The sequence below is a fragment of the Amblyomma americanum genome, chromosome 9 (assembly GCF_052857255.1).
Source record: "Amblyomma americanum isolate KBUSLIRL-KWMA chromosome 9, ASM5285725v1, whole genome shotgun sequence".
NCBI classification, from domain to species: domain Eukaryota; kingdom Metazoa; phylum Arthropoda; class Arachnida; order Ixodida; family Ixodidae; genus Amblyomma; species Amblyomma americanum.
In genome coordinates, this window is record NC_135505.1 from 105,276,976 (window position 1) to 105,298,839 (window position 21,864).

The window sequence follows — 21,864 nt, forward strand, 5'->3', positions numbered from 1 at the left end:
TACCGCACTTTGATTGGCCTAAAGCAGTCCCACAGTGCAGCCATTTCAAAGCAATCAGCTTGGTTTCGGTTTCCACAGTTTTGCGATCTTATGCTGGCAACATGGGTAACATGGAAGCCAAATCCTCATCCATCCAAAGTCAACGCGTTGCTGTCATTTTTTTTTGTGTTCGTTGCCATCTCGTGCTCAACGCGTCGTCGCGTCGCGTTCTTGTGGCGTCGCTCGCGGCGTATTGATTCAGTGCACACGATGACAATGCGTCATGCGACGCTCATTTTAGGAGAAAAGTGATCCTGTTAGCTGAAGAGGTCGGGAATTCTGCGGCAGCTTGAAGACTTCAGCTCAACGAGTCAGCCGTCCGCGGATGGTAGCAGCAGCGGGAGGGGCTTTTTAAATGTGAGCCCGACGCAAAGGATTTTGAGGGCCTTGCCACGGCCATCATGTCGAGCTGGAGAAAAGAAAGTGGCGGACTTTATCTTCGAGCAGCGCGACCGTCTCATGGGGTCAGTGTCGAGCTGATCCGTTGGAAAGTGAGAGACGTTACTCGGGAGATGGGAAGTTCAGAGCATTTTGTGGGTGTTCATGAAGAGGAATGGATTCTATCTATGGCGAACAACATCGATACGGCAAAAGTTACCGGGAGACTTTGATAGTGAAAAGGAGGACTCTGTTTCTGAGTCAGCCTCCGAAAGCGAGGAAGATGAGTAAACATGTTGGCCACAATGTCTATTAAAGGTGCTTTGTTTTGCGTCCTTAAGCCTTGCGTTACATTCGAGTAAATACGGTACTTTGGCTATGGAATTCATTTTTATAACAAAGAACATTGTGCTTAATATACACCCCTGAGGTATTCTATTTTCTTGAATAAAGTTCCTTGAGTGGGTTGTGTCTACTCGTACGTAAAAGGAACAATTGGTCAGCAAATCAGTTAGTCAGTTTAACATCCTGCCCCGGTAACCACACTCTGATGGGTCGCAAAGAATACCGAACCTCCAGATTGTGCCGTACCCATTATCGAGGTCGAAAAAGATGGCAGGGTAGTGTAGTTTGTGTATAAAACCTTCTAGGAGAGTATTTTCATGGCAAACTAAATAATCAGTTGTTGAGCATGCCGTTTTAAAACCACATTGATGTATGTCAAGAAGTTCACGGGATTCAAGGAGAAAAGCTTTATATTCAGGAAGTCTGTGTTTCTCCACTGCGTTTTTATATTTTAACAATGATTCTGTGTAGTTTGAAGAACTGGAAATGTTTGAGAAATGTTCAAGATGTCTGCTTGTTCCTCTATACTTGTTTGTGTATCTGGAGCTGTTAGGAAAGGAACTGTAAACGGAGAAAAGCTGCCATTAAGTTTGCAGACTTGTTCCCACATTTGTTTGCAAGTAACTGAACCATTTATACATGATACACGGTTACTCCACAATGTTTTCTTAGCACTGCGATGGATGTGCCGTGCTTTTACTCTCGCCTTTTTAAAATATGCGAGATTTTCGTGCGCTGGGTATCTTCGGAAAACTCCCCAGGATTTATTTTTTTTTTTCTTGCATGTACCAGACCTTGTTATTTTGTCGTACTACTCCTGACAATTGAGAAATGGCTTGGCGCACAGCAGTATTATAATAATGCAAGTTGTGAAATTTTCACCCAGTTCGTCAAAGCTAAGATTATCCGAAACACTTTCTCCAGACTGGCCTTTTCTCGAAACAGTTGCCAGTCGGCTAAGTGTAGCTTCCAACAGTGTGGCTTACTTGGGATAATTGATAGTGGTGGTGATCACCACAGGAAGGTGATCGCCTCTGTATGGGTTGTCAAGAACACCCCACTTAAAATAGGCAAACACGGATGGAGAGCTAAAAGACAAGTCTATGCAGCTCATTTTTTCTTAGGATGGAGAGCAATATGTGGATTTGACTGTACTGAGCAGGCAAACATTACTGCACAGAATAAAATCTTCTATTATACGGCCTCCAATGTCTGTTTGTCCACTCCCCCAAAACGGGGAGTGCACATTAAAATCCCCGACTACCAGATATGGCTCTGGTAACTGATTAAAAAACGCTTCTAAGAGGTCATGAAGCGTTACTATGAGGTGTGGTTGAAGATATGCTGAGCATATGGTGATTATTTTAAAAGTAAGCATGGTGACTGCAACTGCTTCATATTTCGTCTGGAGCTTCATTTCATGGGTTGCAACACCGTTCTGAACTACAATAGCAACTCCACCAGAGAGCCTGCTCGCCTGTCCATGGTCAAGGCGAAAGACTTTATACTTTTAAAAAATATTTTTATGCAAAGGTTCCAAGTTGGTCTCCTGTAGACACAGTGCTATAGGAGACAGAGAATGTAAGATAGCTGTTGCATTGCTATAGTTATTGAGAATTCCACGGCAGTTCCAGTGGATAAGGAATCCATGATAACTTTTGGGGAATGTATTGAGAACCTTAGGTCCCTCCTTGCTGACGGCCTGTTATTAGGGGTTTTTTATTGCGAAGCAATACTACTTTAGGTCGCACTTCAGCCCGTTCCGTGGCGAGGCGGCGGTAGGCACCATTGACCTTTAGCGTGACCTCGCTGCGTGACGTCACACCACGTGACCTAGAGTGACGTCACACCAGCTGTGTAAAAACGGGGCCCCATCTCACGCCGTCGCGAGGCGAGGCGGTAGCCACCAACGGCGGCCTAACTCCCGCTCCTCTCACCAGGGGCGCTACGGTCAGAGTGACGTCACACCAGCTGTATAAAACAGCTCCGCTCCTCTCGCCAAGGCAGTCATACAGCCAGATGTTACGATGGTGCCTACAAACAAGGCAGCTCGGCAGAAAGCAAAGAGGAAGCATCAGCGAGCTACGGAGACGGAAGAAGAACGAGAAGAACGACGAAGCGGCATGCCCAGTATGCAGCTCGGCGACAACGTGCAACCTCCTCTGTGGAAACAGCAGAAGCAAAGGAAGAAATTATGAGTTTGCCCGACAGTGAGTCTCCTTCTACTAGTTCAGAACGCTGGAACGCGACTAAACGGCAGAGGCGTGTCCAAGAAACCCCGGAACAGCGGCAGCAGCGGCTCGAGAAGGAACGTGCGTTTTGAGAAGGAAAACGAAAAGCGAAGAAAACAGCTTCGCAATCACCAAGCTTAGCCAAGCTAAGCCACGGCCGTTTTTTTTCCCTTTTTTCAGTCAAGAGAGCTTCGTCATCGCTGCAGTGGAGGCGAGCTATGACTTGTATTCATCGCCTCACTGGAGGTGCTGGAGTTCCGTGGGCAGAACGCTTGTGGGCTTCTCCCGAATGGGAGAAGCCTTGTGGGCTGCCGACTTTGTGGCAGGCAGGCCCTTTTTCGGGGGTGGCATAGCAGCTCTCACTGCATCTGCCAGGGGCATGGGTGGCGCTGCCTCAGCCTCACTGGGCGTGAGCTGAGCAGGTGCCAAAGACCGGTGTGGTGCACCGCATCCACACACCACATCGGCAAAGTTTGTGCTGTGAAAGAGAATGTGCCCTGAATCATTGTGTAACGCTTTCTTGCCTCTTTAAGGGGAGAATGTAAGGGGGAAATTCGGTATGCCTGTGTATTTATTCCTCCTGTTTTCAAAAATGTAATTAATTTCAGCTTATCTCAATTAGTTCTCTACTTATGGAAAAATAACTGAAGCCTAAATAGGTAATTTCTTACCGGTCATTAAGACACTTTCCCTCAACATTTTTTGGTTCCGATTAAAATGTAGCCTACGCCAAAGACCTGCCATGCGGAGCTATGCTATTTATATTGTTATTAAGGTACATCATCATCATATAAAAAAGATCAATAAATCGATGCATCACGATTCTGGAATATAATTAGCTGGTATTATTGTTCACAAAATTTCATACGTTTAACTTATCCACATAAACATAGCATAGCCCCATAGTTCAATTCTTTCTGAATTCAACAGTGCAAAATTTATTAAAATTCCACCACAAAAACATAATGAAAAGTTCCATAAGGCTAGTGACGTTGGCAAAAAACATGAAGCTGAGAAAATCACATTTAAAATTTTGACGCTGACTACAGAAACTTTTGGGAGGAATCTTCAACAATGAATTTTATTTAGATGTTCCCTATGTTTTCCTACAAAGCAAAACAAAAAGTGTGTTATTCCATCAAAAGAAACATTAATGAAAAAAATGTCGAAGGTGTAAGCGTGATGAAGTTGTAAAAAACCTGGAGTGACGTGATGGCTACAGCTGGCTGGGTGGAACTTGGTCACGTGACCGACCACGTGACGAACCACGTGATCAGCCACGGCAGCTGCTCCGCACCACGCTGAAGGCTCGAAATGCTACCGTAATGTAGCTATCGCCACAAAAAAATGATTTCTCGTGAAGTTATCAGTACATTTTTTTTTAGAGACAATGGAGTGCAGGACTAAGGTGTTGAGCTCTAAAGACAATATTTTGAATCCTGAAAACTGTTTTTTGAGAGACCTAGCGGTCTGGAGCCAAGGAGATCCGAGCCCCCACCATGGCAAGCAGTTGGGTGGTCCTGAAGAAGACCGTTGGGTGCGACGCTCGGCACGTCTCCTACTCTGTCTTTGAGAAGAGCCGCCTGGATGTTAGGCAGCATGCTGCCCTGTGCTGCAGGAGAATGCCTTCATAGCATTCCAGGACTCTAATCTTCAGTTGCTCCCGTTTTGTGCCGCCTGGTCAGTCTCTCTTTCGTATTAGTGCTCTTTAGCTGAGCTCCATTTGCCTTGCGCTAATGCAGGGCGTCTTTCTCTAGGCTTCGGCAAACAAGGCAGCCACCAGCAGCATAGCCCTGACTTGCAGTGATGGATTCATTAGTTGCCCTCCTTCCTTGGTTGTAGATGGTAACGGCCTCAGCAGCAGCCCGCTTCACACTTTCCAAAGAAGCATTCCCATTCTTTGAAGCTTGCGTCCAAATGAGAGAGTGTGGGCTCTCACTCGCATTCTGAGTCCTTCCTTCACTGCACCGTGCCAACAGGTTCTCATCGCTGAGCCTTGCAAACACTGGCTCCAGAGCAGCCCCAACACAAGCCGGGAGGGCACTCTTGTGTCGAGGTGGAAGTTCACCATTGGCCAAGGCTCTGTTGAACTTGCACCAAGAGTCAGCACCCTCAGGGCACTTGGAGTGGTTCGGGATATCATCTGTAGAAGTCATGTGCAGGAGAGTGTAGCTTCCACTGCCTTCTTCATGCCTGGAACATCATTGCTGTTGCTCCTCAGGGCATAGCCATAGTAGCTGGTGATCTTATTGATCTTTTCCTGCGTCAGCTTGCCTCTTCCGCCAAGAGATTAACCTTGAGCCTTCTTTCTATCAACCAGGTTCCGCAGAGCAGTCCCCATTCGCTTATGAACGTGGTTGATGCAATCCTTCTTGTCAATCTTTATGAATCCGTACACTTTTGCTTCTGACAAAGCATGAAGTCCGGCTGTCTCCATCAGAGAGGACGGTCGTGTAGTGCAGACCATAGTTGGCCAGAGACCTCTGAAACATGGTCAGCACAGCCTCCACTTCCATGAGGCCAGAGCTACAATCGATGTTTCGCTGGCACTCGTGGGTGGCGAGCCAGTCATTGTAGCCCTCATCTTGTGGCTGTAGTCTCAAGGCACATCCGAGACAAAAGTTTGAGCAAACAATGTGGTCGATCACAAGACCAGCTCAACAATGCAGCCCACACTGATGCGAGAGCTATGACCTCGGGTCATCCACGAGCCATCAAAAAAAAACGTCAATGTTCCCAACTGGATTCAAGAAGTCTCTACACAGATCCTTGATGACTGCCACTCTGGTAGCTTCGCTTGCGGTCGCTGTGCTCTCGCAGGCTTTCACAAAAGTTTTCAGGTGTCCCTGAAAGGTCCTGTGGTGTAGACATCGGTGTGACAGGTTCATACAGGCGCAGATGTCTGCAAGGGCAGTCACGCCTTTGCCTATAGTCTGTATTCCCTTCGTGTCCCTCATGTTGACCTCGAAGGGAGTTATGTTGGCAGTTCCACTTACTCGTGGGGAAGAAAATTGCTTCCTCTTGAAGTTGCAGCTGCCGCAGACGAGCTGGAGCATTACAGCTAAGCTATGCTCCTTATATGTTGCCTTGCTCAAAGTCAGACTTCCTGCGCCGCAGGTTCCGCACTTCGCTTGCGCAAAAAAGTTGTTTAAAACTTTCATGTCCACAATCACGAACTCGGTACCAGCATCACCGGTCTGGCACTCCGCGCTGACGCCAAGAAGTTTAAACTTGAGCTGGGTTGCTGACCTTTCCGACAGAGCGGACTTCGTGTGTGCCGATCGCTCAACAAGCTGCAGCTGCTCCGCCGCAGGGTAGTATGCGGCATCAACACGAACTGTACCGTGACACGGGATGCAATTCGTGCTCGAACTCGGTCCCGCAGTGTCGTCAGCTAGCAGCGTGGTTGACGTTCCCGGCAGATCCAGCGAGTCCGGCACTGGCTTTAACGAAGGTCCCAACGGCGCGCTTGTGGCTGACGCCTTCGGCGTGCTTGTGGCCGACGCCTTCGGCGTGCTTGTGGCTGACGCCTTCGGCTTTTTGTTACATGCCCGTTTCTTACAGCTTCCAAAAGCTTGTTGCGTGCCGTTTTGAGATAACGTGAATTGTACACAAAGAAAACATCTTCAAACCAAGTCCCAGCTGGCGGTGATCGGCTGGCTGCAGTGTCCATGGCGCGTGCGGGAAGTTCGAACAAATTTTACCTTTTTGGGGGCATTTCGTGGCTGCCGTGGTATATTGAAAGCATATTTTACCACTTTCCCGACTGAATTTAGCGTTAATAATTTGAGAATAGGTGCTCGAAGGGTCAAACGTTCTGAAAATGAGTGTTGCTCAAAATCGATTTTGTGACCATTTTTGACTGTTCTAAGACCCATGTCTCCCCTTAAATGTTAAGTAATCTTTGGTCTTTGTGGTAATTATTTTCTTTTCTTTCTTCCGTGCAGGACACGACCTTGAATAGGCGGCGTGGTTGCCTTCGCAGTTTGAGCAGCGTGGCACAACATCGCAGTCGTTTGATTGATGATCATTTGAGGCATATCTGGCACAGGTATCGTGGCCGCGGCAGCTTAGGGAGCCGTGGCCAAACCTCTGGCATTTGAAGCAGCGTAGAGGGTTAGGTATATATGGACCGACAGAGAAATTTATGCATCCTGCCTCGATTGGCTCGGGCAGGGTGCAGGAAACAAAGGTCAGGACCAGGCGTTTTGTCGGAATTTCTTTGCCTTCTTCGCAGGTTTTGATTCTGTGTACATTAGTCACATTCTGATCTAACAGTCCTTCAAGCATTTCATCTTCTGTTAAATGCAGAAAGTCACAGTCAGAAATGATGCCACGTACTATGTTTAAAGATCAGTGTGATGTCACAGAGACCGGGATATCGCCAAAGGTTTCGATGTTTGCAAGCTTTGAAATCTGAATGACACTGAGCAGTTCGAGCAAAAGGTCGTCACTAGCTAGTTTTGTCACTTTATACTCAGTGCCCAGGGAATCTGTGGGAAGTGTTGATACTAGAAACAGGGATATTAATCTGGATAGCTTTTCTTTTTGTTCACTATGAACGATGTGGTAATTTGGGAACGTTGCTTTCGTTTTGTTGAAAAACTGAGAGGTGACATTGGTCCGCCCCCCTTTTAGAGGGAGATCATTTGAAAGTAAGGAGGCAGCCATAAAAGAAATAAAAAATGGGATGTTCGGTCATGGCACCAGCCACCCAACATGGAGCCGAACACGGGGATGGGACAGGATATACAAAATAAGTCCTGCCCATGCCAGCTGTACACCACTGCTATAACCAAATATGGGGCAACTCAGGATAGTTACACCACACAATGTTAACCCTAGCTGCCTACAAAAATGGAAAAAAAAAAATGAGAAGGGAGGAGGAGACAGGACAGTTGTGAGAAAGAAGATAGGTAAATAAGAGATGACGGGGAGGACAGAAAAAGGCAACTGCCAATTTCCCCGTCGGGCCAGGCCAGAGGTGCTGTCTACAGGAAGCGGGGGCCAAAGTGGTGTTTCGCCTCTGCCGAGGGGCCTAAAAGATCCAAACACTCGGCAGCGGCTCAACCACAGGATCTCCTTTACTCCCGGATAGGGCTCAGCCCCACGTCACCGGGGAAATTTCATGGTGTTCATACCGAATCCTGGCTGAGCTTTCCAGAGTGAAGAAAAATTTGGAAGGGACACTTAAGCTTTGGCTTAAGGGTATGACGTGATAGCTTAATGGATTAATTCTCATACAGTAGAACACCTCTACAGTAAAGTAGTTCGGACCAGCAAAAATCTTTATATCAGTTGTTGGTGATGGCATGTCTCTGACTATGCTCACTGCCTGTTTACGAAGCACGAAGTGCTGGCTTATAAAAGAAACACTAATAATACCTTGCATCCCGCTCTTACCGTCCCTTTATGTGATAATTATTTGTTTTCAGTTACCCCACGGTATCATATTTTTGACTTCGTTTACGTCTTGTGGAAGTACTGCATTTACAAGAATAGGCTACAAAAATAAAGCGAGCTAGATTCCATGTGAAAACCAAAGCTTTCCATGATTACTGCATTATCTTCTGTGGTCTCAGCGTCATTTAAGAGGCAGTAGTTAAAATAAGCGCGCGACACAATCAAGTTGGGCTAAACCACCTACGCACAATGCCCCCACGCCACTGCTTCCCCGTGCTATGAACGCACGGCCTTTCCTTCGCTTTTATGCTCATCACTGCACTTTTACTGGTTTAACTTTCTCAGCGAACTGCATCGATAGCCAGCTTTACCTTTTCCTTGCGTGCCATGAGCTTTGCTTCACAACCTCTAGGTCTTCGAAAAATTTGCTTCTCCCGAGCCTGGTGGCGAAGCCACCTCAATGAGTGCCGTTTTATCCTATTCAGTACTTATTTGCCTCACGATCCTAAACTTCACACGTGTCGCAATGTCATCATTTCGCAGGGAGTACATCGCCATGACCAAATGGTCTTTACTATAGCTGTTTCTTCGAAAAAAATCTTTGCTATAACAAAAAAAAATTACAGTAGTGTACGGAAGGTGATATGTGACCGCAGCTTCAGTTTACTACATTCGAGTTTTTACAACAACCGAGTTTACTATAGCGGGGTTCTACTATATATGCAGAATTGGTCATTCTCTACTTCATATGCATAGATCACTGGGAGTCATCGTACTCCTCCTGGCACAGTGGTGCAGCGGTTAAGCAAAGCGCCACTTCACTGCGATGGCAGGTGCTCCCACCGGTGGGCCTTGCACGACCCACGTTGCTCTTCCCGAGCAACCAATCATTTATTTAACTGCCACCTGCCACGGTGCGCAGTTTGCTCACTGTTCGGTGGGCATGTTGGGATGACGCCACAAGGTCACATGACCAAGGTGGCCCACCTGCTTTCTAGGTTGCTTCTCTGGGGATTTTTCGTAGAATTTTCGCTCATGGTCAATGACGGCGACGCCAGATTTTTCGTGCCAGGAGTTCCTTTTGTCTGGTCATCCCAACTGTTAAATGTGGTAACACACTGAAACTAGTCCAGGCATTCTTCAGGATCCTTGCCAGGTGAACCGTTGAATGTGGACGGCAGTCGGGCTGGTGCTGTAGCCATGGTTGATGTCAACGCAGAGGAGTCCGTCTTTACACGCATGCAGTCCTGTAGTACCGTAGTCCGCACCCAGGTGTCCACCTCTGGAGACGATGGGTGCTTCGCAGTTTGTCTTCGGTTGGGACAGCTTCTGTGGCATTCCCGGGACCTGCTTCCTAGGGACGGCTCGGGCTGCTTTGGCAGCTCCCATGGGGTAAGGGCGACAAGGACATCAGTTAGCACCTCCACAAATTGTCATGCAGTGGTGACGGCAGTCTGGCAGTCAGGATGACAACGAAAAGGCTTCCAAACGAAACAGTTGATTGGGCTGACTCGTGGCCACAAAGACCTGAACGGCTCAGCAGCGGTGATAGCCACAAGCGTGCTCGGCGGTCGTCAAACAAAATGACTGCAGTTCTTGGCCACGTTCAATTTAAAGCTGGCAAGGAACCTTCGAGATAAGGAACCAAAAGCAACTACAACAATCTAGAAAAATGTGGAAACAGTTGCACGTGGTCGGAATCAATCAAGACAGGTCTGGTTGCATCATGCGTCACAAACAAAATAATAAAGCCGCATGCCGGAGGCTTTGAGCGCGAACGAGCAACAAGTACAAAGATTCGCGGCAATATGTCAGTTGTGCACAATACATATACAGTGGAACCTCGTTAATTCGAAGTCCGTCGGACCGCGAAAAATCAACGAATTAACCGGGTTTTCGAATTATCAAAAATGGACGAAAAACGAGAAATAAACGTACAAAACGTGGCTGTATCAACACTGCACCTTTACTTCGCCTGAAAAACGGTCACTTGAAGTAGTCATCGATGCGCGACTGCTTGGCGCGGTAGTTAGCCGCACCGTAGGCTGCGTCCTCCAGTCTGCTTACAGTGCGCAGCAATTCCCTGTTACCGCCGCTACACTCCACAAAACTGCGCACAACGTTCAGCGACTCGACGACTGCAGCTAAAGCTGGTGCTCGGGCGGGCTCAACATCGCCTTCACCTTCGCTGGAAGGCCCGTTTTCACATATTTCTCCTTCCAAGTCGGCATAAGACGTTTGGACAACAAGTTCGGCGCTCAAATAGTCCGCAAAGGTCAATCCGTTGCTCCCGCCGCCGTTTTCTTCGTCGAAGTCGGTCATGCGCGCACACAATAACTCTCCTTCATCATCCAGTGTGCAGCTGGCATCAGATGCATCCTCGGGACTGTCATCTTGTTGCTTGGAAAAACCGGCGTGCATAAAGCAACGCCTGATCATATCTCCCTCCACCTGCTTCCAGGCGTACACGATTAGGCAAATGGCACCCAGTAGGTCCACGGAATATTGCTTACCATTGTCATAGCACAACAAGATCCTTTTAAGTAAATGGCAGCGATAAATCTTCCTCGCTTGCAGAATAACGCCTTGGTCCATAGGCTGCGACACAGCTGTAACATTCGGCGGCAGGAAGACAAGCCTAACTGCTGTCAAGTTCTGGATGTCGGCGTGGGCTGGGCAGTTGTCAACAACAAAAACAACTTTTCGTCCCGCGGCAGCAAACTTACGATCAAGGTGCCTCACGTACTCCTCGAACAGCGCTGCCGTCATCCAAGCCTTTTTGTTGCTTCTGTACAGCACGTCATCTTTAGGAGGAAGTCGTGCGTTCTTGAAGCACCGAGGCTTCTCCACTTTTCCTATGATCAGCAGCGGCAGTTTGTGACTGCCGGACATATTCGCACCAAACAGAATGGTTATTCTGTCTTTGGGTTGTTTTTTTCCCGTGACTACCGCATCCTTTGGGGCAAACGTCTTCGTAGGCAGCATTTTGTAAAACAGTGCGGCCTCGTCCATGTTGTAAACATCGTCCTCCGCGTACTGCTGAAGCAGCGGAGCCAGTGTATGCTTTTTCCAATTCTCGACAACATTTGGGTCGACGCTCCCTCTTTCGCCGCACACTGTCACGAATTTGAGGTTATTGCGGTCTTTAAATCTGGACAACCAGCCGTTGCTGCACTTAAATGCTTCATGGCCCAGCCGCAGTGCAAGCTCATCGGCCTTTTCGCGCAGCAGCGTGCCGTTCACAGGCAGGTGTGCTGCATTTGCATGCTGAAGCCACTTTATCAAGGCGTCTTCAACGTCCGGATACGTAGGAAAACGAATCCTTGTCCGCTTCGTCGAATGCGTTTTCCCGTAGGCCTCGAGGATCTTCGTCTTATTTTTCAATATAGTCGAAAGGGTCGATAAAGGCACCTTGTGCTTTTCCGCCAACTGCGTTTTGGAGCTCGTCCATTTTTCAGCCTCCTCAATTAGGCACACTTTCTGTACTTCGGCATTTTCTTAACACCAACACCGCGCACGTGGTCAAGAACTAGCAGAGCACAGTACTCGCCTGGTCACGGCACCGAACAATAAAGAACAACGAGCAGTGCCTGCCACAAGCGAGACAAACAACAAAAACGGAAACGGAACCAGAAAAATTTTGACCTAGTGGCACCTGCTTGTTGCTTTGTCAACTAAAGCTAGCCTCCAAAACCGGTGCAGATCACTGAGGCACAGCAAAGCACCGGAAACAGGAAGTTGATTTAAAGTGCCGCCTGGCTTCCACTCCGGCAACTATACTGTCCTCAGAGACTGGCATTATGGAAAAAATCACGGAGGCCATGGCTTAAATTGACGTATTATCCGGATGAGGGCGCGCTGGCTGTTCAAATTATCCGGCAAAATTTGCATGCAAACTGTTGGGACCACCGAAAACCTTCGAATTACGCGGGATTTCGAATAAACAGAGTTCGAATTAACGAGGTTTTACTGTAAACCAAATTGAAAAAAAAAAAAAGGCTAAAACCTTCAGTAAAGCTCCTCTTATGTTCAAAACTGCCACTCACTGTTCCTGCATAGCAAACACTAGTCTATTGTTAAAGCTTTTCATGTTACCCAAACCAAAAGCTAAAAAGAAGATGGAATTACGAGTTCAAGATTTTTGATACGTACACATTTGATTTCATTCACTGCTGCAACTGTTTACTGCATACCACGGGCTGTTGTTGCCAGCCACTCATTTCTTTTTACTTTTATCCTGCAAGAGCTTCGAAGTTTAAGGCTATTCACTCACACACTCTAGATGAACTTGCCACAGGCCTAGTAAGTACAACAAAAACCTAGCAACAAATTAAAGCAGGACATTCAAAAAAGTGCGCGGCCACTGTCGTCCTGCATGACTGTTCTCTCTCTTTTTTCACCTAATTACAGACCATCCGACACATCTGTAGACACTTACCAACAGTGTACTGGCTGTAGTCCAGGAGCTTGGCAATGACGGCCTCAATGTACTGGTTCTTGTCCGGGTGCTTGGCTTCCACATGGGCACCAACCTGTAATTTAGTTATTCAAAAAGAGAGAAAAAAATACTGCTTCAGTAAAGCGAAAAATGGTACATAGGCTCATCATATTAAAGCCTGAAAGCTATAAAACGAAGCTGCATTGAATACCAGCATGACCAATACTGATGGGAAGGAGAAAGTCTTTTACGTCGCACAGAAGAATGAATCAATTCAGAGCTTAGAACAGAAAAGATGCGACAATCCCCATCCTAGCAGCTTCGTTTGTTGACGTCACGGTGCCCAGCAAATGCAGCAATAACAATACCAGCACTACTTGAAAAAGTGGGGAACGTTCAAATTTGCAGGAGTGCAATAACTTCACAACCAGGAACAGGACGCAACCACCATAACGACATGGAACAACAAAGTGCAAACTTTTGAACCAGCGTTCATTTTCAGCGGCACACATTTATACATCCAGAAGGAACAGTACTTTTTCACCTGCTGACTGTTGCTCGTAAGACACCTATGCACAGAAGCGAATGTGTTGCGGTGTTGTTGTTTGAAGCTTCGGGCACTGTTTCGTACCTTCTTTATTTTCCAATCTTCTTTTTTTTTTGTCGCAAAGGGAATGCACAAATGTCCATTGTTGAAAATAGATGGTGCCGTTCATATCATACCCTATACCAGGGGAGCTCAACCCTTTTAGCCCCGAGGGACCCCAGTGACTTTCAAACGATGCTGAGAAATCCTCTGTTCCTCAGCTTCCATTAATTTCTGCCCAAAATGCATGCCACGAAATAAAAAAAAAAGACTGCTCAGATTGCAGTCACTCTAAAAAATACCCATATTCCATTATTAAAGGGCAACTCTGACATCAATTTGACCTCAACGCATTTTAGTGAAACTTTCACAGTAGCTTCTCTGGAAATTTCTCATCCTTCGTGCCAAATTTCCCAGCCGGGAGGGCGTTCACAGTTTCAGCGCAAATTCATTTAAACATTTGTAGATCGCATAATTACCATTACCAGATGACACTGCGTTAGCGGTGGGTATTTTAACTGAATTTCGCTGTTTCTAATCTCCCGCCATTTCATGTGGCTTGCTGCATGCTCGCCTGACGGCACTTCCACACACACACATATGGACAATGAAGGTGATGGCTTCCAAACCACAGCACAAGAAACTAGCAGTTGAACATGCCGTTTGTTAAGCACTGACTAGCGAAACTGACCCGTTCGTGCGCACTGCCGCGGGTTCGTATCGCACTCCCCCAGTTATGAAGTTTATTATTCCTTCAGTATCTTACACCTGGACAATGCCAGCTTTCCACTACAATGAGGCTCTTATGCTATGTCATAAAATTTTCCTGCTTCACGGCCTCATCTGAAGCTATTTCTAGAAACAACTTCGCATGTGCGGCACCACGAGCTGCATGCCCTATCGACGTTCGCTCTGCGTTTGCCGAGAGAAAAAATTTCTCGAGCTTGTTTCTGGCAACACAACAAATAATGATTGATCGAAGCTATTGCTTACGGTTCCCTGTTTAGCCATGCAATGCACACAAAACATGACTGGAGACACCATCTGCGACATTAGTTGTTGGTCTGCCGTGACAGCAATCATTGGTCAAAGCCCAGTTTAAGTTTTGGTTTCCTCATTACTTTGAAAACATATCCACCGAAACTAAGACAGGAAGAGCTAAAAAGTACAATGCAACAGCCAAATAAAAATGCTCGGAAATCCAGTAAAATTGCCTTTAATGGCGACTGTACAGGAAAACAGTCTGATGCACACAACTGCAGAATGATTAGCCCCCAAAAAGAACTGGCCGAAGGGAAAGAGCACACCAATACATGCATAGATTTTGACACTTGGGGGGACTGGAAAGCACTATAAAGAACTTTGGGGGTTCCGGTGAACTCAGTTGGAGAATCTCTGCACCATACCTATTGTACCTCTCTTTCTTCCCTTCTTTTACAGAGCAGTTCAGACCGATTCACCTTTATTTGCGAATAAATCTCTCTTTTTAGTGCTGCTATATGTGATGTTCATTGTGTTCTGTCCCTTGTTCTAAAGCAAGCACACTGTTGCAAGTCACAACAAGTTTAAGGCTTCAATGTTCGCTGTCGCGGGTAAACCAACCGAGCCAACTAGACAACAAACAGTCGGTTAAAACATGTCAACAAATCAGATCAAACAGTTGAAAACTGACACCCAGCTCCTGCTCCTCATTTTCCTGGCGGTCGCGGTGGGTGAAAGAAGTGCAAAGCAGATTAACAAGGACAGCTCACCCGCAATGTGCCCCCTTTGATGTGGTCGTCCGGGATGACATGAGTGCCATGATTGTTCTTGAAAGTGACCTGCGCATGAAACAAAACCGCGAGTGTTGCAGTTAGACAAGACACTCGCCACAATCCTCACAACTCCTGCTGTAAAATGTACAGAAGCTCTTCCTAGAAGACAGTTTTTATTTTTCCAACGATGTCGTGACCTGAAAGCTCGGCCGAGAAGAAGGGTCAACGTCAATGGGCAGCCACGCAGCTCGCTCACGCGGAAGACCGGCAGCAGCACAGCACTAGCGGCACGCGCAATTCGCTCTTCGAGGCCAGGTTGGCAAGTTGGCACGGCGATGTACAGGTCTTCGGGTGGTAGATCATCGTGGGTAACGTGGTAGCGGCAGCGTCTCAACGGCAGCGCGGCAGGCGTGGCGGCCAATCGTCATCATCACTCATCCGTGGTGGTGGCGCCACCAGTCGCTTTTGCCGCGCCAGCGGATGAAGACTGCACTGTCGTCCTGCCGCCGCCACTTTTGCAGGGGCAGTCTGCAAGTCGACAGTGCAAGCGTTTGCTCATCTGTTCGCTCGGCACAGCTGCAATGCACGGCAGGACTCAATTACAGCTACGCTGCAAACGGGCCTTAGCCAAAAAAGGGGAAGCAACGCAACACCTACGACTGATACCCCTGTCAAATGGTCATTTCGAAGGCCCTCAAACCGATAGTCTAGCAACTCAAAGACCAACTGGGCAATGCTACATGGGAGATGGGTGTCTCCGATAAACATCAAGTCAATATTCGATCGAATCAACGCAGCAGCGTGGCACTATATCGAGATTTCGAGAGCCTTCAAGTGACGGCACGCACTCTGAGATGCGGAACGCTCGCAGCAACACGCTGGCAAGTAAAATCAGAGCAGCGCCATCTCCAAAAAAAAAGGGAACTTCAAAACAAACAACTTATTTTGCAGAGAAAAAGACAGGACGGGCTGCAAAACACTGCAGCAAGCATAACACCATTTGATACAAAAACAACCCACACCAGCTTCCGCAAAAGTTCATGAAACGAATGTTACTGCAGCTTATCCAAAAATATTAAGCCAATTTAACTCTTTCCTTACCGAGGGCAAAATGACCATTTTATAAGTTTAGTAGCTCTTTTCCCGCAAAAACTGTTGCATTTAAAATTTATTGCAATACACGAAAACAAAGCCAAATAGATGTGCTTTTTAGCCATATAAAATTGAACAAGCAATTGTGCTGTAGCAGAAAACTGTAATTGCCAAAAACAAGATATTAGGTGAAAATTGAAAAAAAACTTACACAGACACGCTTGCATCTAAAAAGAAAAAAAAATGTTAAGAATTTTCTGAAATATCAAAATGTTTGGGTATTCCATTGGCCACTTTGTGAAAAAATCAAACTTCAGTCTCAAATAGTATTCTTGCTACAAAAAACTTTTGAGATCACTGCGGCGACCCGCATTGGAGAAATGCGAAAGTATTGTGTTGGTTCTATGTATAGGCATGCAGTGACGTCAGCGGGTATGACGTCAGGAAAATTTATAGAACGCGGGTTTTTTCCACGATGCAAGTGGAATCCTAGTCGACGTCCATAGCTATTCTGACGTCCAGGTGCTATGTCGACGTCCGTGGCTGTTGTGACGTCCAAGTGTAATTTTCGCGTTTAATTGATTAGACCACATCAACCAAATTTTTCCCAATGCGAGATCTCATCGCACACTATCTAACACAACCAAACTTTTGAACAAATATCTTTACAGAACAACACAACCGCGTAGAGAACCTTTGGATGATGCGAATGCGACACAGCCACCTAATGCTTTTGCTTTCATATTAATAATAACAAGAAACTCTGTAGCTGGGCACTAAACCATGCCTGTGTTCCAGGCTTGTTTCCGTTGTCACCAATGTCAGAACTGAATGTCGACGAAAAGGAGTATATTCAAACTCACTGCTGTTTGGGTCATTGATAAAATCAATCGCAGACAAAGTGAAGTCCTGAGATTTGCGAAGTTTTAGAGCGCCCGTTGAGCATATGAAGGCTGCTAAGTGACTGATGCCACTGAGTCTTCAAAGCGCGTTCAGAAAATGCTGTCTTGCGGGAAAAAAACAGCTACACTGAAAAATAAATTCTATTTGTCTAACTACAAGCCAGATGACGCATTGTGGCCATAAGCAGTGCGGAAGGCTCTGAAGTCGAGCGCCGAAGTCATCGTTAGCAGGCAATGAGCGCGGCACCGCGTCTGCGCAGCGCGTTAAAGAAATGCAGACTCGCGGCAAAAAAAAAAAAGAAACTACATCAGAAACAAATCTTCAGTTCTTTGACTACAAGCCAGATGTGCAGCATGCCCATAAGCAATGCCGAAGGTTCCGTAATCGGGATGCGAAATCATCGTTACCAGGATAACGATGCTTAGTGGGCACGATAAGAAAAGAGTTAAAGAGTGATTAATATGACAATAACGAAAGAACATCTTGTTCTTAACCTTCTAAGGTTGAACTTGTTGGCTGAATGCTAGCACGGCAGCAACATTATTGGTGGTGACGGTGGAAAATAACACATAGGCGCGAGATAACGGAACCTCTGTGACAGCGACCGAGTTTTCCATGTAGCAGCTACACAACTCCTTTGAGTTCGATAGCGATTGAAGATCTTGAAGGCTCTCGACTCAATAGCCTTTGAAAGTGACCGTTTGACAGGGGTAAGGTTTACTACTTTGCACTTTGAAGACTTTGCATAGTGAATTCTACAAAGCTTGACCACAACAAACCAACAACGTATCGTTTTACTCGATTCCAAAACGCAGCTTTTCCCCAAAAAAATTCGGCCTCAGAACAGCACACTTATTAAAGTATTGGATACAAAACCAAAAACAGGTTAGGAACCATCCAATTCAACATATTCAGGTGTCAACACGACCAGAAAGAGGGCAGAGTTGGCCAGGGAACAAACGCAGTTTAATGACATCCTAGTCGAAATCAAGAAATGGGCTTGGACAAGGCATGTATTGCGAAAGCAAGATAACCACTGGTCCTTAAAGGTAACAAAGTGGATTCCAAGCGAAGGCAAGCATAGCGAGGGGCGACAAACAGGTGAGTGGATGAGATAAAGAAGTTTACGGGGATACGGCGACCGCAGCTTGCACAGGACAGGGTTAATTAGAGAGATATAGGAGAGGCCTTTGTCCTGCAGTGGGCAAAGGCAGGCCGGTGATGATGATGATGATGATGATGACCAAGCTGGCTGTGATACCCGGTTGTACGACACCCATGCTGGAGCCACTGTGAACAAGCCAGTGAAAGATGATGTTCAGGCACTCCACAGCAAATGATAAATGGCTCTCACACATTCGCACCAAGCTGAAGCGTGCGTCAAAGGATGAGATGACAGCATGGTCAGTATCTGTCACAAGTTTTGAAGTGTGACAGTTCAAATATGATGGAAAACAAGGACGACGAGATGCTATGGCATGCAGACAGCAAAATTGAACTCTTCAAAGCAACAAACACTAATGCAGATGTGAATGCTGCATAAGGCTTTTGCACAATTTTCACGTTTCCTGATTTTCACAAACACAAAAATCAGCTCCATGCTGAAATTGATTAATTACAGTGGTTTACCCTGGTCAACGGTCCAACCTTTCTTTTTCCTACTATACTTTTATCTGAATAAAAAGGGGCAGTATGAAAGAACATGGCGCTAGTCACGCAACCTCCCTGTGTGGCAAAAAACGGTCGCGGTGATAAAGGACACTTGCATGCTCGGTTTTGCATGGCAATGAACACTCAGCTAACATCAAAACAATGTTCGCCTGAAGATGGCACCTGAGTGCCACTTCACACAGTTTGAGATAACTTATTAACCACAGAAAATCAACCGCATGAAGCCTTCCTCAACGTCAAACAACAAATAAAATTTCAAGTGACTGACTTAATTCAACACGGACTTCACACCGAAGCTCCAACTTGGCTCATAAAAGCTACCAAAGCGTTCCGTCATATCAGGCTTGAGTATACATAATATATGCGCAAACACAATGTGAGAGAACAGAACAAATGCAGATCCACTTCTGCACTGTTAACAGAGTCCGTGATGAGACAATGACACGTTCAGTGTTTACTCGCGTAATTTGCGCATCCCTAACTTATCACCCGGATTAATAAAAAAAAAATGAACTCATATATTCTGCACTCCCTGCTGCGCAAGGACACAAGCATGCTAGCAGGTTTGCGCAGGGTAGACCTCAGAAGACCGGTGTGGCTGCAAAACGTGAGTGAGTGGTGTTAACAAAAAAAAAAAAACAAAAAAAAAAACAGTAAGTCGCTTGTAAATTAGTTTTGGTAAAGAAAAGTCAGTTGTGCACTGTTTTTCTGGATCGCTCGCGCCCGCGGTGGCTTTCCCGTACGAGCAGCTGCGAGAGCAAAATTTCCGGCAACCTCCGGAGTGCGTGTTGCGCTAGAATCCGAAACTGCTGAACCGTTGGCTGTTGTTTGCCGCCACTCAGCCGGGCCACACGCAGGGTCACCATTTTATCGGCTATTTGCCTCTTTATGCTCACTTTGTGAATGTATAATACTGTGTTTATTGCTTTGAGCTGCGCACGTGTTGTCACGCCATCATGCAGGGAACTTGGGGCGGGTGCAGGGCGGAGGTATGCGTTGTCGATTTATATTTGCGGTCAACTTTCTTTTGGCTAGCAGCGCATGAGTTTAAGATCCACCTATATGCGGGGATTTATCTTTTTGAAGCCTTGTTTTAGAAAAAAAAAAAAAACACGTGAGAAAATTGCCCGAGCAGATATGGTAACTACACCCGGAGTTCCCGGGTTCGAACCCGACCGCGGCGGCTGCGTTTTTATGGAGGAAAAACGCTAAGGCGCCCGTGTGCTGTGCAATGTCAGTGCACGTTATAAAGGTCCCCAGGTGGTCAAAATTATTCCGGAGCCCTCCACTACGGCACCTATTCTTCCTTTCTTCTTTCACTCCCTCCTTTATCCCTTCCCTTACAGCGCAGTTCAGGTGTCCAAAGATATATTAGACAGATAATGCGCCATTTCCTTTCCCCAAAAAACCAATTATATAACAGTCGGAAGAACGAAGTGATAAAAAGAGATAAACGCCCCTCAAAGGAGGCTCTCCACCCAATGGCATTGACTGATTTTCATGACGTCGTGGTTAATCCATTTTCATGCTAGCTTGACAGGGTGTTGTTAACCTCATGTGACCTGGAAATAATGACAGATTAACCGTGACATCATGAAAATCAGTCGACGGCATTGGCTGGAGTGGAGGACTTCCTTTGAGGGGCACATACAACCTTGTCCTCGAGTTATTTCCGATTCTAGTTGATTAGTCAAGCTTAGGAATGGCCCTTCATGTGTAAAGAGAGAGACTCGCCAGTCACTCACACCAGTGAGCACGAAACCACGAGAGCATGCATTGCAGTTTGTATAACTGCCTTAATTTCTTTCCAGCATGAAACAAACAAAACACAGAACTGAAAATTAACTGTAACTGCAGGTACCAGGAATCTGAATTACTGAGGTCTCAAGTGTAACTAGCACAGAAAACACACAAAAGAGTATGCCCGCCATATTCACTTCAGCGTATCCGTCACAAATTTAACCACATTTCAGCTGGTTCAGGCTTCCCACGCACAAATTATCTCGCGAACCGCTTGCAGAGAGAGAAACAAGGCACGAGTTATAATTACATCAAAGCTCAGGCACGGGGCAAAAAAAAAAAATGCTATTCATAACCTTCCTATTCTAACATGAAGAACATTAAGTTATTATTTCAACAGATGTCCCATACGAGAGGGAGTTTGTTGCTGGCACACTGGTAGCAACAGGTACTCTCTAAACAGAAAGGAGTAAACAAGAGAGTAAGTATGCTCCCCAAGTTGCTGCAAGGGGGTTATATGGAAACGAAACTTCTTCTGGTGGCTCCCATCCAAAAACTGCGATACTCTTCCCTGGGCAGCCATCAACTGGATCTGCAATATGACATCAAATGTTGCATTCAATGAAATCCCAAGTTATATGTTAGACGATGCTTTGAAATAATACAAATGAGAATTCATCAACATTGCCCTGCAACCCTTGCCCATGTTTTTATAGTTTCAGCTGTAGGACTTGATGATCATCGCAACCTGCCTTTCAACCCACACTATACCCATGACCTGCGCGAGGTGCGCAGTCATGCACCACTAACGTGAACACTTTAGTTCCCATACAAAATTGTCTAAAGGGCCAGTCCCGCCACTATGATGGATGGCAAAGAGAATTGGGAAACATTAAGAGAGAAAAAAACAAACACTTGTGGTTTGAGAGTGGTGCCAAAAGCTGTGCGCAGCAAAGCTGCATTTAGACAAAAGGGAACTTTAAGTGCATCTCGAAAAAGTATGTGGCACACTTTTAAGCGCCTTATAAACATTTTCGCGAACGTTTTCATGAGCACAGCTTACGAAGGTTTTCGTTTTTCAGATCGTAAGCATGCTTCTGCAATCGCCTTTTGCAGCTTCCTGTTTCAAGGACGTAAACCACGAAAAAAGCGACTGCAGCAGGGAATGATGCAAAAGACGAAAGCATTTGTAATAACGCTTTAGTAGAGCATGCAGTCGCAAATGGCCACAAGGCTAAGACAAAGCAAGAATCGTCACAACGAAAACACTGATGGCATCGCGGC

General features: G+C 46.3%; 1 protein-coding gene across 12 annotated transcripts in view; it reads right to left on the reverse strand.

Moving 5' to 3' along the window:
* LOC144103954 (uncharacterized) overlaps positions 1–21,864 on the reverse strand; it is a 61,581-nt gene that overhangs the window by 30,979 nt on the left and 8,738 nt on the right. For 10 of the 12 annotated variants that reach the window (XR_013308389.1, XR_013308387.1, XM_077636686.1 and 7 more), the window contains exons 3-4: positions 15,172–15,240; positions 12,835–12,928 (exon numbers count right to left, since the gene is read on the reverse strand). Coding sequence is in view for 8 of the 12 variants with exons in the window: in XM_077636686.1 (XP_077492812.1) it covers positions 12,835–12,928; positions 15,172–15,240 (163 nt within the window). In the remaining 4 variants the exon portion in view is untranslated. Of the gene's footprint in view, positions 1–12,834; positions 12,929–15,171; positions 15,241–15,371; positions 21,173–21,864 lie in introns of all 12 variants that reach the window. The other 2 variants (XM_077636688.1, XM_077636687.1) reach the window with 1 other exon arrangement.